The sequence below is a fragment of the Periplaneta americana genome, chromosome 2 (assembly GCF_040183065.1).
Source record: "Periplaneta americana isolate PAMFEO1 chromosome 2, P.americana_PAMFEO1_priV1, whole genome shotgun sequence".
Taxonomy (NCBI): domain Eukaryota; kingdom Metazoa; phylum Arthropoda; class Insecta; order Blattodea; family Blattidae; genus Periplaneta; species Periplaneta americana.
In genome coordinates, this window is record NC_091118.1 from 115,576,751 (window position 1) to 115,595,710 (window position 18,960).

The 18,960-nt window shown below is 33.5% G+C and overlaps 1 protein-coding gene across 6 annotated transcripts in view; it reads right to left on the reverse strand.

Moving 5' to 3' along the window:
• Window positions 1-1,417: 1,417 nt before the first annotated feature.
• Window positions 1,418-18,960, reverse strand: part of LOC138694530 (band 7 protein AGAP004871) — a 292,166-nt gene continuing 274,623 nt past the window's right edge. For all 6 annotated transcript variants that reach the window (XM_069818353.1, XM_069818352.1, XM_069818351.1 and 3 more), the window contains 3 exons: window positions 13,575-13,653; window positions 8,969-9,070; window positions 1,418-5,542 (listed from right to left, as the gene is read on the reverse strand). In XM_069818353.1, the coding sequence (XP_069674454.1) occupies window positions 5,438-5,542; window positions 8,969-9,070; window positions 13,575-13,653 (286 nt within the window). In that variant the 3' untranslated portion in view covers window positions 1,418-5,437. The remainder of the gene's footprint in view (window positions 5,543-8,968; window positions 9,071-13,574; window positions 13,654-18,960) is intronic.

The window sequence follows — 18,960 nt, forward strand, 5'->3', positions numbered from 1 at the left end:
CGGGGTTTTCCCTCAACCCAATATGAGCAAATGCTGGGTAACTTTCGGTGTTGGACCCCGGACTCATTTCACCGGCATTATCACCTTCACCTCATTCAGACGCTAAATAACCTAAGCTGTTGATAAAGTGTCGTAAAATAACCTACTAAAATAAAATAAATCACTATCACAAGTAACACAATCGATACCAAAATTATCACTAATATTGCAAGATCATAACCATGCACATAGGCGGAGAGAGAATCGTTTCTTTGGGGGGGGGGCAAAGCAAAACCATAGAATCCCCACATACCGGAGTTATGGGGGAGATCATTTACCTCCTCCCCTCGTTATAGCTATACAATAAATAGGAATATGGTCATTTAATAAAGGTATTTTCGGGGGGCATGTTTCTTATAGCTTTACATCCATATCCGCGATGTTTCGGACCGAATTGTATAGGGCTTGAACTGTAGATCTACTACAAAATATAGTAGAGCATAATTTAAAACAATCCCTCTCTTTTTCTCTCTCGTACAAAATAGTTTATATTACATGTATAACAACAATATATGTAGACAAGGTCAGATAAGCCAAGAACAATTACAAAGAGACTGTACGATCAAAAAATTCGTCAACGCATATACTGTACATCAATAAAATTACGTAACAGTGTTAACAGAAAGTTTTTTATATTAAGCTTTCCCGAAGATATCATATGAAATGTAAACTCTAATTATTTTATCTAATCTCGTCTTTAAGTTTACACATTATACCGGGATCACTTTTCTTTTTTCTGCGTTATTCTGCACTATGTTATTCATATTTCTCCAAGTGGTGACGTGAACACCTCCAGACTTCTAACACATGAATACAGGCCGTTACAAAAGAAACAATACAGTACTTCCATTCCTCAAATGAAGTATAGAAATTCAAAATTAAAAATTTTAAAATAAATATTATAGTCCACACACATGATCTGAAGACATTAATTCGTCAATTTAAGCACAGAAACTTAAACACAAACAAAAGCAAAAAAAGATCTTTTGAATTCAATGTTTTCTAACGTTTATAAAATAAGAGGTCAGACAGGTTTGGGGGGGGGGCGCAGTGCCCCTCATACCGCCCCATAACTTTGCCTATGACCATGCATTCCATAAAAAGCAGAATATTGTAACCATTATATTACTATCGTTGTAATCACAAGTACCCCAACATTGTTATCTTCTGTGTAGTCTTCATTCTCCAAGTGATTTTAGAAATGCTACGGCAACTCGAAATAGTTATGTGAACAGAGGGATTCTTGCTTTGTAGAAACTTTTCAAAACCAAAGTTAGTCAAACAATTTTAAATATATCTGAAAGGGTTAGGCCATTCTCGTAGACAGCAGAGAAAAAAACACAGCTGAAATTGTGAGATAATTAATTGAAAACGCATGTGAATGTGAATTTTATTTTATTCTTTCAGAACATTTTACAAAACACTAAATTCTTTCATTTGTTTGATATGTGTAATGTATTTATTTCTGTAATAGAACAAAGAGTGGAATGATGAAAAAACACATAACGAGATCAATTTAGATGAGGTCATCTTGTTTTCACGAACACTGAAATGATGGCTCTCTGAGAGGATGAAGTCGTGGTTCTAATATCGGAGGTAGTAATACTAGTGAAAAGTGCAACCACAATATACATTTTATTACAATCTCGTAACTCGATCCAACAAAATACAATAGATCTCTTACCATAGATTGTTTGCAAGTAAATATCAAGAATGTTTTAGAAAATACTTTTGTGTACAATAGTACTTCCCTTAAACCATACATAACAGTACAATTACCACATCACCAAATCAAAGTCACAATAAATTAGTCTATTGTGCAGTACTAGTGAAATTATACTTAAAAAACATTAAAAATTGTTATTAAATACAACTACATTAGCAATACTGTGAACGGAAAACCAGTCTGCACTCTGTGCAACTTCTTCAGTTCATTTCATATTCACATCTATATTCCAAACAATTTAATAATGTCACTTGGTTCACCCATCATGTTTTCACATCATTCTTTTTTCAGAATTCTCCCATCTATCAGTCTGCATTGTTGCCTGTGGAATGTGGGATAATTAATTAAGCAGAAAAAAATGTTTTTTTTAAGAGAGACAGCTATTGCCGTATTAAAATTGCACACTCTTCTTATAGTTAAGGCAAATCCAGAAAGACTGCGATATTTCTAAGTGCAATGAGAGGTTTAAAGACTTTTTTAAATATCAGTATCTCTTCATGGTTACATATTTATTGGAGAAAAAGTTATATAAAATCAATTAAAAGTATAATTTGAATTAAAATGGTTTATTATTAAATTTAGCATTTAGATTTCTTGAAAATTGTAGTAATCTCCTACAGCAGTGGTTTCAAAGTGGGAGTCGCGGGGGTCATGTACAGAGCTAAGGGGGGGGGGGGGTCGCGAGATAATTAACACAAAAACAAAAAAAAAAAAAAAAAAGTCTTGTTAAAATACATTTATTTTATATGGAGAAACATAAACAAGTTTAACACAAAAAGTATTTCAATAGTTAAAGTAAAAAACAATTAATGTGAAAAATATGCCTGTTTTTTCAGAAATTAGCTTTTCAAATCTGGACTATGTATTCGATACAAACACAGTGATGCCAATTTCAAGTTCCAGGAAATTTCTCGCTTTTGTTTGATGATAATCCTAGACGAGAAACTTATTTTGCATAAATAAAACGGGGTTGCAAATTTTATAAAAAATTTAAGGTTTCTTTTGAAAATTCGGGGTAACCTTTTGATACAAAACTGGTCTATGATCTGCGGGGGGGGGGGGGAGATCAACATTCCATCAGTAGACATATTTCAGTGAGTGTTTCTATTATTATTATTATTATTATTATTATTATTATTATTATTATTATTATTATTATTAATTTATTTATTTATTTTTTTTTTATTTTGGATTTCAGTCACTTGAATGCAATGCCTAGAAACAGATTCAGTATCAATCTGTGACTGTCGCTATTGTTTTGAGTTTCTTCCGAGGAACAGTGAAAATGCTGTTTAAAATCTTAATTTACTTGGTGTCCACTGGTTTTGAGTATAACTATAGTTGATTTCAATGTAACAGGAATTTATATTTCTCGAATAGGAGTCAAGAACCGGTACGGTGGGGGGAGGTTCGCAAACAAAAATCTCTCCAAAATGTGGGTCTCACCTTCAGAAAGTTTGGGAACCACTGTCCTACAGGATAGCGCGCTTATTATCTATAAAGATTCTGTCGAGATAAAACACCATGTTCATAGGAGCAAAACCTGTTCTGCAGTAAACTTACAGAAAGAAAATTGTATCAGTACTATCTTGCACTTCATCAGCTTTTATTTTCCAAAGCGTTATAAGTAATTTCCACATATCTGCAATTGAAGTCAAATACAGAAAAGGATTTGAAAATAATTCAACAAGGAAAACAGTCTGTATAATCTATAAATGTATACATTGAAGAGTTTTAAATATTGATTTGAAATATCTACTTAAAATTTGGTCTATTACATTTAAATTTAAGATTTAACACAGCAATGCAAATGACGCATGATTCTGTTCTTTACATACAAGGCTTCTTTGCAGTTTGACAATTGTTAAATTGAAAAATGTGGGAGTTGTAACTATCAGGAAATGGAAATTAATTAAGCAAGTTTATATTTAGACTTTCAACGAATTATTTAAGAATGAAACACAAATTATAGTGGACAACTTGTGTCAAAGCATTTATGCAAAATTATGATAGTAAAACTTTTCCATTATATCAGTAAGTGTGAGCAGATGTAATTGCTGTGAAACTTAAGCTGAAAGTAAGGGGTTGATGGCAGGACAGTTTTTTAGGCAAAACAATGCTTTGAGAGAAGTAAGATTGCACAATTATTATCATGTCTTCAGTTACCGCTTGCTCGTTGAAACTATAAATGCTAGAATAGGACCATCCAAACGAAAAGTTCGCGAGAACTCTTGGAATTTCGTGTTGTAATTTCTGAATGGAACTTTCTGCCAATTAGTAACCGAATTGATGTATATTTCCAGAGTACATCACGATGTTCAACTACTGGCTAAAAATGCAATACATCTTATTCGCTTGTAAAGTATAAGTAACGCTTTTCTGGGTGATTTCCTTTTAGTTTTCAATATACTATCCACATTTCTTCGTGATAAATCGATAATATTTTCTTCCTACATTTTATTAAAACGAATTATTCACTTGTAAACATGAAATGTTCATTCCCATCTCTGAACTTAGTTTGGACAGCCCTAACTCACAGAAAATATTTATATGTTAATAGTAGTGATTTTAGTATGAGTCTCTTCAGACTGGAAAGAAGTTGCTCTCATCTGAAAATGGTATTAAATTGTAAAGATTATTAAATAATACTAAATTTCTGACGTTGTGACTATTCATCTCTGGAATAAAATTACTGTATATTGACGCATTTAAAAAGTAGAAAGTGTTTATGTTCCAAAAGAACAGAATTATTGAAAGTAACATTACAGTTTGCTTTCGAATTAACTGAAACTTACAAAATCTTGTTTACAATAATTACCAACGAAGAGTATATTAAGATCAAAACATCCACCCATAATTAAAAACGATCACGTATTTTTTTCTGAAGTCTATGATTTTATGTTCAATATATTATCTGTAAAATTCTTTTAAAATATAAAAGAGTAATTGAATACAACATGAGCTGAAAGGGAAAGTTTTCTTTGGGAATGCAATACCAAAAAAGATGTATTTCAAAGTACGAACGTTCCTTCATTGAAAACACTAATAATTAATGCTACAGCAAGCTACTTGGCTTACAAATAGCAGTTCTTTCGTTCAACTATTTATTATTGAACAGTCCTTAAAGATTGAACATTATTGCTGTCCATTTTACACAGCACAGTATCCTGCTCAGTGCAGATGTTTCATAAACACTCTTATTGACTAGTCACATGAATTCGTTTTCCGAATTTCTACAATCTTTTATTGTCTTTCATAACGCGACCTGATAATTAAAACCACAATTATTAAAAAGAACAGACTTATTCGTGCGGCTAATTTGTTCGCACGTAAGTAATGTCGAATGCAACATACAATTAATTTTAGTATTTTAGCCAACAGCACACCTTAAAACCTTAAACATTTGATCAAGTTTCAGTGTAGAAAGACACGGTGGCTTCTTTAGGACACTAAGGAAATAATAATTCTGTTTTTCTTTCCAAGTATGACCGTGAAATGCACATTTCATGATTTCTCTTCATGTTAATGAACGCTTTCATTATTTCCAGGAAATGCCACAAGCAAGAACATTTTGAAATGGCATTACCTCATCCAGGAATGTTTGTGACTTCATACAAATTGTGCCTTGCAATCGGTGCTCAAGAACAATCTGCCCACATCGTGCTCTTTCTACTATTTCGACGATGCTTCTTGTGCTTTAACGAAGTATGTCAGAAGGTCGATGGGCAGCGGGAATACGATGGTGGAGTTCTTCTCTGCAGAGATGGTGTTCAAAGTCTGTAAACATTACGGCATATTTATATAGTAAGCCTGAAGAAATTAATTCAAATCACATAGACATATTCCTGTGCTCGTATATGTGAGAATTTTATTTTTTCGTCAACTGTATTCTCAGTTCAGATATTTTCTGGTGTTTAATTTTAAGTACAAAAAAGGTACAATCATATAACATTCTGGTGAGAATGTTAAGTGTTAGTGCTGTATACGCTGACAAGGAAACTTAATGATCTCACATCGAAATCCACCCTCAAACTGCACACATTATTGCGTCTCCACAAGATGGTTTCTCCATGAGCATACCGTTGTTTTTATTGCAACGTTCCACACTCTTACAATTAATATATACAGCCAGTTACTTATATCACAAATCGGTTAATTCGACATTGGATAATTTGAACTATAGATGATTCGATTAAATGTTTAATCCGCTTGAAATTTCTATTAAAACCAAAGTTTAAATTCGTATATAATTCAAATTTTGGAAATTTACATGTATAATTTGAATACATAACTTACTGTAATTGATTTCGACTAAAATGGTGTCCAATCTGTAATTCTAGAGAAATCCCGAAGTCTTTCATGGTACATTCGGTTATTAACGATTCCACGAATTTAAATTTTATTCTTAAACTTCATATTAGGCCTAATCAGACATCGTTGCTATTATTAAGGGGAGGGGTGGTATAATTTTTTTTCCTAATTAGTGCATATTTTAAATTTTTGTGGGAAAAATATAATTGCTGCAAAAACGTAAATTCGAAATGAGTTAAAAAAATTTTGGGACCCAAATTAATAAAAAAAGTATTGTAAGAATACAATAATTCACTAAAATAGATACATCTCAGCCATTCTTAAAGATAAAATCAGAAGCTCTTCGACATTTTACTCCTAAAGTGCATTATTTCAAATATCTGAAGTGTAATTTTGATACTGGCTTTTCAATTTTAAGATAAGGGATACCATTTTAAGAATTAATTTTAGAGGTACTTTTTATATGAGAATAAAGAAAACATTTAAAGTTACCGGAAATACAATCAAAGTTTAGTACCTTTAAAACCCCTACACGCGAGAACTTTATAAATGGCTTCACAGCATCTAACAAAGCCAAAAATGCACATTAAATTTTATGTAGTATATGTTTTTATATATAAAAGATTATTTTAAAAGAAAGTAATCTTTTTAATTTAATTTGAATTATCACATGCAACAACATAATACACAGCAGAGTTTTTATATGATATCGAACAAACCTAGTATGTACTATATTAATTGTAAACATGTTTTCATACATTTTACTATTATGTCAACATTTGCATTTTGTTCATAAAATATTTTAATAGGACCATAAACAAGTAAATGAAGGCCTATAGTATACATTATATCTTATATTTTAACTTTAAGTCTTTTAACTATTTTGACATTGATATTCAAATGGTATGCAGATAAAGAGGTTAACGTATTGTATTTTGTATAATAACAAACTTATCTAAAGATGTCGCAATCAAGAGCGATGAAAACGTCAATACGAACATCTAATTATGTAATATAAAGGAATTGCACCTTGTATATAGCATGTAAAGTCACTGACGGAAAAATAATAAATCCACTTAATTTAATTTCAAAAACTTATCTGAAAATTGCCTCAAAATGAATTGAAATTTTTAAGGTCATAATCTTAAAATGTTATTTTTAGTAATCTATGTCTCCAGTTCCCTTTGAATAAATTTATCTCCTACAAAACCTAGCTATAGACATCATTTGTTATGAATAAAAATATATCTAAGGGTAAATTTATTTTGAATGCATAAAGTAATACAATTTTGGTAATATAACAAATATGTAACACTGAAAAATAATTAAAATTCTGTAAAATACTAACACTGGAAGTACTGAAATTAAAACCTAGGAAAGTTCAAACTGATGCTTACAATGAAGTAAATTATACAATCGTTTTTAAATATTTCACTTCTATGAGATTGGGCATATGGACAGACAGCTGTGCTAGAAATAGTGGATGAAGAAAGAATAATGCCGAAACTGATCAGAAGGAGAGAAAGGAATTGGCTAGGTCACTGGCTGAGAAGAAACTGCATACTGAAGGATGCACCGGAAGGAATGGTGAACGGGAGAAGGGTTTGGGGCAGAATAAGATATCAGATAATATACAACATTAAGGGTGCTATTCATAGACATTTCGCAGCACGCGCTACGAGCGTACTAAGCTAGCCCCGGCTATCCACTGGTTACTTGTACAGAATTAAAATCATATCCTATCGCTAACACTGGTTTATGAATACGAAAAACGCTGATCATTCTCCGGAAGCCCGCGCTAAAAATGTCTATGAATACGGCCGTAAGATATATGGATCGTATGTGGAGACTAATAGGAAAGCAGAAAATAGGAAAGATTACAGAAAACTGGATTTGAATTGAAAGACCTGCCTTTGGACAGGAAACTATTAATGAATGAAATTAGGTATTCGGAATCTATACTTCCCAACTTACGATTTGGTATAGATTTAGTTGAAATATCAATATTCCTATTAGCCTACTGATCTCCCATCGTGAATCTCAGACAAGAGCATTTTCTCCCACAGCATGTATGTTCTATGTTGTCTTCAATAGTGGTTCAGAGTCATGTTCATCAAACGATAAGGGATCAAACTACTTGTAAATGCCTTATGGTGATGCGTAAATTTTTAATTACGAAGGGAGTTTAAGAATCATACTTGAAATGACATTTATTTACGCAATATTATTATATGAAATATTGTATGGTACGAGGATACATTATATCCTATTAAAATAGTATGTCATATAATATATCACATATAACAATCATCTTCTGCGTACCTCTGGAAAAATAACTAAGGACGAGACTAGTAAACTGCTTTGTGTGGAGTGTGGCATTATATGGGACAGAAACATGGACATTACGACAAAGTACAGAAAACGGCAGGAACCATTTGAAATATGGACATGGAGAAGAATGGAACGTGTGAAATGGACAGAGAGAAAAACAAATGAAGCTGTGCTAGAAAGGGTGGATGAAGGACGAGTAATGCTGAAACTGATAAAGCAGAGAAAAAGAAATTGGCTGGGCTACTGGCTAAGAAGGAACTGCCTGCTGAAGGATGCACTGGAAGGAACGGTGAACGAAGAAATGTCCGGGGCAGAAGAAGATATCAGATGATAGACAACATTAAGATATACGGATCATACGCGGAGACTGGGAGGAAGACGGAAAATAGGAAAAAATTGGAGAATGTTGGGTTTGCAGTGAAAGGCCTACCATAGGGAAGAACACTATGAATGAATATCACATATCATAATTATAACATATCATAGACTATCATATATAACCATCATTTCATATTTAATATAATACTGTTTATCATTATCGCAATTGTTTTATAGATATACCTGCAGATAGCGCAGCTGCAGAGCAGCAGGGGAATCACCGATGACTTCTGAGGCCTCTCGCAGAGCGCGAGATGCCTTCTGTTCGCCCTCGGCTGCGATCACCTGCAACACAGCACCAATGAGAAGTTTCATCTCAGGACTTCCGTTACTTATTGCTGAATTCATGGGAGCCTCGTACACATTTTAAATGGAAGCAATTTACACGAACTTAATGCTAGCTGTTCAAATTTTACATTCTATTTCAGGTCAAACATGAATGCTAATATTGTTATAGCCACTGATTTGATCCTTAGCAATATTGTACAACTAGTACATCATCATTATCTCCCCTACTATCATTGTAAACACGTATACTATTATTTCCTGTAAGCGTCACTTCTTTCGGATTACTAGTTTTCTATATAGGGATCTCACTTTTATCCTCTTCCCTACACAGCTTTGTTCCTGGTTTACCATATTCCTGAACTTCTCCCTTATTTTCTATACTCTTTACATCGTGTCGGTACAAGTCTCAGTCCTACAATTGTAGAAGTTGAGGACTCATCTCGTTGGACCTATATGTCGTCTGAACGGAATAACCAGGTGAATAAGTGGTCAAACGTTTTGGTTATTTTGTTAGCATTCCATTTCTAAATTCATTTAAAGAAGACATCGCATACTATTTTCTCTTGATCAGAAGTTAGTTATTACATCATTTTGTACATAAATATTGTCCTTTGTAATATTTGCTTCTTTGTGCTCGTTAGTAATGTCTCTTATTTAGATCTTTTCGACTATTTTTAAAAGTAAAATAACACTGAACTACAAATTTTTACTTTTTGTCTTGCTCCGAAATAAAAATAGGTGAATATTACTAATATGTGTGGCCCAAATCTGAATTTAAAATCCAAATTTCCCTCTCACGTACCATTTTCCGGGGAAAGTAAATCGAATTTTTTTTATTAAAACTGTTTTTTTTTTATTTTCCACTGCTACTGACAAAATTCCAACACACTAGAGATTCAAAGTGCCTCATAATACTTGAAAAATGTGTACTGAATACAAAAATGATGTTACATAGTTTAAAACACGAAAACAATAAAAATATTTCCTGCGTATAAATAGAAAAATCTCGGAATTTGAACTTAGCACTTAAAAGAATTTTCTGAATGATTTCAGTTTATAACTAGACCCGAGACTGTCTTTTGCTAGGAACCAACAAAAGTCTGCAAGCATACTGAATAATGATATTCCCTTATATTGCCTTCCCATTTAAGATATTTCTTGATTAAATCTTTCCCCATGCTTGTCACTTACCGCTCCATGATTAGGAGGAAAGAAATTCAAATGAGAATGTAAAAGTGTATTTTGAGAGACATATTACTCCCCATTTCCTCATATGCACTTTATATGGTTCCCACAAGTTCGATTTAGTTGTCTACCCTAGAATTTCCAAGAAAATTTGAGCAAACATCTTTGAAAGCGCGCCATGCCATTTTTCTATATTGGAAAGTTTTTCCTTAAACAAAGAATCAGCCATAACTTTTGTGAATTTGTGGCCCGATGAAAATGCCTTCTTTTAATTTGCCTTCACTCAAACTGGTAAACATTTCTTTTAATACTAAAAACCATATCCTTCTTTGTTCATTGCGTAGACTTCACTTTGAACTGTTATGAAATTTACTGAATAGAAGGGACCAATATCTGTTTATTTATTATAAATACAAAAGAACATGCCAGCAATCATAAGAAACCGGAAATAGGTCATAAACTCATCAAATGTATTAGCTTTCCTTTGGTTTACAACCCCCAACCCGCCCCAGATGTTTCCCGGGTGCTCTTATCAAAAAGTGAAATCATAGTATATCTTAAAAGCTTACGTGATACGAAGGAAAGAGATACATTTTTGGATTCGGCGCATACCAAACCACAGGGACACAAAATTCTTGTTGTTCAGTGTAATTTAGCCTACAGAAAATGTAAGATACACATTTATAAGTCCCTAATACAATCTGTTTCAACGTACGTATGCAAAATATGGACACTAACCAATTTGATATACACAAAAAGTAAGAATATTTGAGAAAATTTTGGAATGGAGAATTAAAAAAAAGAATTGTTATTTATTTAGATAAAATAGTAGCGAACATTAGAACCAGGCGTACCAAATGCATTACACATTGCATAGAATTTCAAATATTCTTACTTTGGCACATCTATTTTTGTTACTGCTCATAGGCTATCTTGCATAAGAATGTTAAAACAGGTTGTATTAGTGATTCACAATTTTTACACAACGCGTAAGATACGACTGGAAATGCGTAATTTGTCATAAATGTAAAAAATGTAATAAACTTAAAAGCTGTAATACCATAAATAAAGCGTTAAATTGTTACTCGAGTCCTCTGTTTCCTGCATGTATTATTTGCGTTAATTAATTCAAGCTCTTTATATTAACTCTTCACCCGTTTTATTCTCAGAAACGTTAAGCCGACAACACACAGGGTTCCGCTTGTTGTAGCTGACAGCGCCGAACAGATCCCAGAGCTTACTAGTCGACGGTCTCGGTTTGTATCATTTTGCCATTGTGTTTCGTATCTTTTGACTTTATATTTTAACCGAACTCCTTATATCATTGTGGTAATGGATAGTGTCTTTATCCGTACTGCTGACTTCGTTTATTTTCCTTATTCTCTAAATGAAGAAGTCTTGTTCACAGAGGCAAATATTAAAAGAGAAAACAAAAAAATTGTTAATCTTTTCAGAACTCTCTGTGGAAACTTTACCAGTGGCGGCACTTTTGACTTTTGCTACACATTTTTAGATTGTTCGTGATCATATTGTGATTTGATAGAGTGTAGAAAAAAAATTAAAGTTTAAGAAAACATGTAGTAAATAGGAATATATTTGCATTGCAAGTACGATGAACTTCGCTTTATTTCCACAAGACTTTAAAATAAAAACTGCATTTTGTGGCTCGACAATTACAAACCCATTAACACAGCCTTGTGTGATTTTGTATTTGGTAGGCCTAATTTGGAGAAACTTTGTTAATACAGTCCAAGTTTCAAATTGAAATTCTTAAAATATATGAGGCTTTCATAGCATATTGTTTGTACATTATGAGGTCACAAATAGTGATATACAGGGTGATTCACGAGGATTTACCGTCCTTTACGGAGGTTATTTCTGAAGACATTTTGAGCAAAAAATGTCATATAAACATAGTTCCTATTCTCAATATTTTTAGAGTTACACTAATTTAAAGTTCTTTGTAAAATACGTTTTTTTCTTTAGTTTGAAGATAAAAGAATAATACAAATAGGGAATGAACCATTCAGAAGTATTATTTATTTAATTGGCAAGAATTATGAAGCTAAAAATGTGCTGTGAACTCCTTAGTGACTTCGTACAGACATCTTTTTCTATTTTTAACTAGAAAATTACATTATTCTTACGCACTTATCACAACAATTATTACAAATCACACCACTGCCACCGACTTAATTATTTGCAGTTCAATTTTGCATCCTAATTTACAGTCTTGGAGAGTTTACAACACATTTAAAAAATGTCGCCGTCCGCTTGAGTACACTTGGCCGCACGCTTGTGAACGGCACTCGTCGCTCTACGAAACTGCATACGGCTATCTTTGATTTCCGTAGCGCTCGCGCTGCCTGCCGACTGCACGCTGACCAAGATCACGCGCTCACAGTAAGGCGTTCTAATAACGAAACGTAATTCTGTAAATATTGAAAATAGAACCCATGTTTATATGACATTTTTTGCTCAGAATGTCTTGGGGAAATAAGCTCCGTAAAGGACGGTAAATCCTCGTGAATCACCTTGTATAGTATATTCCATGCATTCTCGCTATTAGCACACACATACATCTGTTAAAGTTTGTTTCGAATTTGTCAGCTTTATGAATATCTCGCACGAAGTTTACACTTATTCATTTTTCGCAGAACTGAGATTTTGCAAGATACATGTAGAATAGAATTATGCATTTTGTTGTAAGTATTTTATGGATCTAAAGTAAGAATGGAACTATTAAATATTTAATTTCAAGATTCAATTAAAAATCAATTCCACGCGGTAAGTGAACTATAATATATTTAATTGATGGGTGTAGATATCAAATATATAAATAATAGCAGATGGTAACGAAATCTGTACTTCAACAACGTGTGTATACGAAATACTTACAAAGCAACATTTTCCTATATAGCTGTTTCAGTTCATGTTGTGTGTCAGATACGAAGCAACCCTATTACAGTACATTTATGTGCAGGACTACATATACAATCTCCGTAATAGTCTGCCAAGACTGGACAGTTTTCTCTCGAGTCATCACCCAGAAAAAAAATGTCAAGAATTATTATTGAAAGAGTGGTAACAGCTGTACAACAAGAAAACCTGCCTTAACTTCTCTGTTTACAACAAATTCCACTGGGATAAAATAGAATTTCAATCCGTCCCCGATATGGAATATCAACGTAGCCTTTAGAATAACATTGCGCCGAACTATGCGATGTACTATTCAAAAATAATTTAGCATGACCAATAACAGACTACAATAATATCTAACGTTCACAGATTTTACATTATGTAGGCTCAAAATTACCTTGGCTCGAGCCTCCCTAGCGGCCTCAGCTTCAGCTGCCATGGCCCTCTGCAACTGCACGGGCAGACGAACGTCTTTGCTGCAAATTAAAGCCAAATGTCTTAAAGAATGCTATGGACACAGAAACCTTACAGAAATACTTTTATTCAAGACATACATAGAAGTTTTAATGCTCATACACTCATCAGAGGCAGAAATAATTAAATTTAATAATGTTAAAAATTATAGAGCCTGTTACCGGTTGTTCTGTATGGTTGTGAAACTTGGACTCTGACATTGAGAGAGGAACAGAGGCTAAGAGTGTTAGAAAATAAGGTGTTTAGAAAAATATTTGGGGCTAAGAGCGATGAAGTTGCAGGAGAATGGAGAAAGTTACACAAAGCAGAACTGCACGCATTTTTGGACATAATTAGGAACATTAAATCCAGACGTTTGAGATGAGCAGGGCATGTAGCAAGTATGGGAGAATTCAGAAATGCATGTAGACTGTCAGTCAGAGGCCGGAGGGAAACAGATCTTTGGGGAGGCCGAGACGTAGATGGGAGGATAATACTAAAATGGATTTGAGAGAGGTGGAATATAATGGAAGGGACTGGATTAATCTTACTCAGGATAGGGACCAATGGCGGGCGTATGTGAGGGTGGCATTGAATCTTGGGTTCTCTAAAAGCCATTTGTAAGTAAGTAAGTAATGTTTAAAACAGTTCTATTTATTTAGGGTTAATTACAATGTTAAAAATATTATTTTTCTGATGATGCCTAATATTTATAACAGTAACTTTTATTTTGTAATAACTTCGCCAACAAACATCTTTATATCATTCTATTTTAAATGTAAATAGATTAATGAATTCTTAATGGGAGAAATAAGCACAATGCTCACTGGAAATGTTGAGGACAATCTCAAAATGTATTGGAGACGGTTGTTTGACAATCTACACCTGTAATAGTTTCTTGTAATTTTCATATCAGATTTGAAAAGAAAAATGAAAATTAATTAATGTCACTGTTATAAAACAGTGTGAAATGAGTAAGGTTGACATATATTCAAGTAAAGAAACCGCTCTATCTGTAGCGGGATGTTAACCATGTTAAAGAGAGAAATTATGGCCGCCTATTGAGGTTCAATCTAAGCCTGTTTTCTCTGACCCATCTCGGGGGACGATGTCTCCGAGACCTCTGACTGTTCCTTGGAAATTTATTATTTAACGAGTAAAACCAAATACTGAGTAGGCCTATCACTTTATGTAGAATACAGACGTCATTCATCTAGATTCATGAACACTTAAATTCATTTTCGTAAATGAAAAAAAGTTTGAAAACTATTTTACAAATTGAATAAAAGAGTAGGAGGGAATTCATAGCATCTCTGTAATTTCGTGAAACATTTATACACTCAGTAGGGTATTATTGTCGTAGGCTATTTAGATTTTTAAAGAATTAGTTCGTATTTGTAAAGATTGTGAATATGGTTGAGTGCAAAATACATTCAATACAATTTGTGTTACATTATTAATGAGTATTTTTCCTTTATTTCTTTATTGGATACACAGAGTGAACCGTGCGTGATGTCATTAATTCTGGTTGATCATTCCTTTAGTAAAGATAAAAAAAAACGTCAAATACCATTTTGCTATATTTTGAATAGTTTTCCAGAAAAACGTGCATTATAAAACACACGAATTACGAGATCTTGCAACGCTAAAATCAGCTGGGAGTGTACATTAAGTTGTGTTGCTCTGAACAACTCCTTCACACGTCTTATTCTGAATAGGAAAGTGGAAGGTCATCGCCATGTACATTGTTTTTTAAAATCTGTAAGAAAAACAATACAGATGATATCCCGTTTAATTTTTTAGTTTAATCTGTGTTAGAGAACGGAGAATGAATAACGCTCATTTCCCGTTAAACAAAATCTTGGAAAATTTAAAATAAATTTTACAACATAATTTTAGAAAACGTATTATATATCTTTCACATGTTAAATTTTATGTTACCTTGTGAACACGTTTCGGCCTACTATTGGCCATCCTCAGAATTGGTTGTTGCTGGTCTTGGCGCCTTTTGTTTTGTTTCCTGTGAAGGCGTGTTTGCGTAGTGTAATGTGGAGTCAAAGAGTGTGTGTGTTCTGAAACTGAGTTGTATGTGAAATATACAAACACACAAAAACACATCCAAATGAAATTCTCAACACACAATTCAATTTCAGAACACACACACTCTTTGACTCCACATTACACTACACAAATATACCCCCACAGGAAACAAAACAAAAGGCGCCAAGACCAGCAACAACCAGTTCTAAGGATGGCCAATAGCAGGCCGAAACATGTTAACAAGGTAACATAAAATTTAACACGTGAAAGACATGGGCCTATAATATTTTTTCCAAAGTGATATAGTGTTAAAAGTTGTGTAATCAAGATACATAATTTTAGTTGAATGTTCAGAGAACACAAACAATAAGATGGGTTTATTCCAAATTAAACGGAAAAGATTAAGAAATATTTCTACACTCCTATTTTAATTTAATATTCTAGAGATCGTAAACAATAATTATGCTTATTTTATGTTATTAAAGGAAAATTCTAAAATATCTAAAACTCTAAAGTAAAAAATAAAAGTACGATAGGCTTATTTCACGTTGGAGTAATGAAAAAAAAATCATTTTTAAACTCTTTGATTTAATTAAATATTCGTTGAACACAGACAATAAGAAATGTTTATTTCTACTTAAAATATCAAACTTCCAGAATGAATTAATTAATTTCAGTCGTAGACCTACGTATTTCAACAGCGTGCACACCCACATATGAAATTCAGAGTGCACGCACATACGCATAAATCTACACATACCGTATATAATGTATCATAACAATCTCATTAATACACTTCCTCACACACGTAATTAGATTTTTAACAATTCTTCATATTTTATACGAAAATGAATTGAGAAAGTCCGTCGCAACATTAGTTAAACCAAACACAAAGAAATATTTAGGCCTACTAAACTGGATTAACACCAAGCATGGCAAATTACCTCTTTGCGAATGTTAGAAATGCAGATTTATTTATATATTATACAAGAGAAACTTTTAACAATATTTTATAGTACCTCTTGAGATCAAAAGTCAGATGCTAGGGATAACGCGTCATTTACCGACAAAATTAACTCTTAGATACTGAACGTTAACGATATTCTTCCAACAGTTCAAAATAAATTGCTATACACAGCAGCGAAATGCCCAAACCATTTTCTTGGCATCAGGAATACTGAAAACGTATACGCTTGGGAAAATTTCTAAATAAGTTTTTTGCAGTAGACCTGCCACAATTCTATCACTTTATACTGTGTACTGATGAAATAATATAAATCGATAAGTGCATAGATCTACTATTCAGTATATCTTTACACAGACCTATGCGTAGCTGTGAAAGTGCCGTTCTTCTGTCGCAACCGACGAATCTGCATCAATTACAGTTCTTGCAAACCCATTATCCTCCTTACAATACTCTTGCAAGAGGGGGTTCCATTTTTTCGTGACTCATTTATAAAATGACACCTTCCCAAATCTTGTGAGGAGACATACTTATTTCTACGCCAAAAATTACATTTAGTTATTAAACATGAAAACCTTTATGTCTCGTATTTAAGCAAAGTTCTAGGTAAGTATTGATTTCACTTCATTTATAGAATGCGCGGTCTTAACACGCGTGTTTTGTGGGGAGATCCGACAGCTCTCTCAGACGGCAGAAAAATTAATGACAGTGATTTAGGCCTATAGACCCATACAAATAATGAGCCCGTAAGAGGTTAAGAAAACGCTATGTTCATCTTACTTTTATTAAAGCATATATTGAAAATGATGTCCACCTTCCTGGATGCAAGAATCACATAGGTGTAGAAAATTCTGAAACATCTTCTGCAACTCCTTGATTATAATATTTTATTCAGCACTCACGTGATTTCATTCTCATTCATTGTTAACGTACACTTTCAAAGCAAAGTCAAAAGACGTAAGTCAAAAGACAAAGCAATAGCATTTGTGGAGGTGTATCAAATTCTACAATTTGGAATTTCTCGTTAAAGATCTTTCCTTCTTCTCTCTGTCCTAGAGTAGTGATCGACAGAATTTTTGTCACACTTCTCTAGCTGAAGAGGCGAATTGAAGCCGAAACAGAGAAAACGCAAAACAATAAATACAGTTTACACTCTTGAAAATACAAGTTTGTGTTTTCGCAGATCTTTGCCAAAGGTTTGATCCTTTGATTGCATTTGGTATTATCCTTTGCAACCTTTGGATCTTCCAAAGGCTTTGACCTATGATACACAAAATGGAACGATATTCTTTGACCCAGTTTGCGAATCTTCGGTTTTGAACTATTCGGTTCTCAGCACGACGAAGTCGTGGAACGGTAATCTTATCAGAAATATTGCAAAAGCAAAGTCAAAAAGCGTAAACCAAAAGACAAAGCAAAAGCAATTGACAATTTTGCTGAGTAAGTGATACTGTCGATCACTACTCCTAGGACAGAGTGGAGAAGGAAAGATCTTTAATGAGAAATTCCAAATTGTAGTACACTTTCTGTTTTAAATTCTCCACACCAACAACAAAAATTGTATTCGGATAACGAGCTGAAGAACGTCCGCGATTAATCATGCGATCTTTAACCCTTTTTCTATTGCTTCTAACGATATAGCGGCTATATGTATAGTGAGGTTATCCTGCTCACAGTAAGCATACCGTTTTTCATCTTCAGTCAACATTAAAAAAAAAAAGCCACAGTATGTCTCGCGCATAATGTTGTGAGTTAACTGTATCGTAAAAGAAAACGGGGCCAATTACCCTGCGTGCAGTAAAAACACACACACACACACATTCTCACTCTCACTCTCACTCTCACTCTCTCTCTCTCTCTCTCTCTCTCTCTCTTCCTGGTCGTGAAGAGGAAATTCATGCACTAAATTAGGATTTCCAGTGTCCCAGTGCCTTGTATTCTGAGAATGAACCTAACCGTTTAAATGGAATCAAGCTTTGTCCATTATAATTGAGATGAAAAGTTCACTCACAAAAATTCACACGAGTGTCTGAAATCCCTAGCTGTAATAGATGAACCACACATTAGGAAGGATAAAAGTGCAGCATTTTCAGTCTTAATGCTGATCTTTGTGACATGTCGCGTCCTTGTGCTAATCGGCGTGATAATTTCCGAGGACTTACAAGCAAACATTCTCATGGGGCAGATAAAAAAGGTAATTATTTTTCTTCCACCATGTTAATAATGTCAAAAGAGTGCTTAAAGAAATTTTGGCCGCTTTACCGAAATTACGAGGCCGTCCAGAAACCGATTTTTTCTGGAGCCGCTTACAGAAAGAGAATGTAAT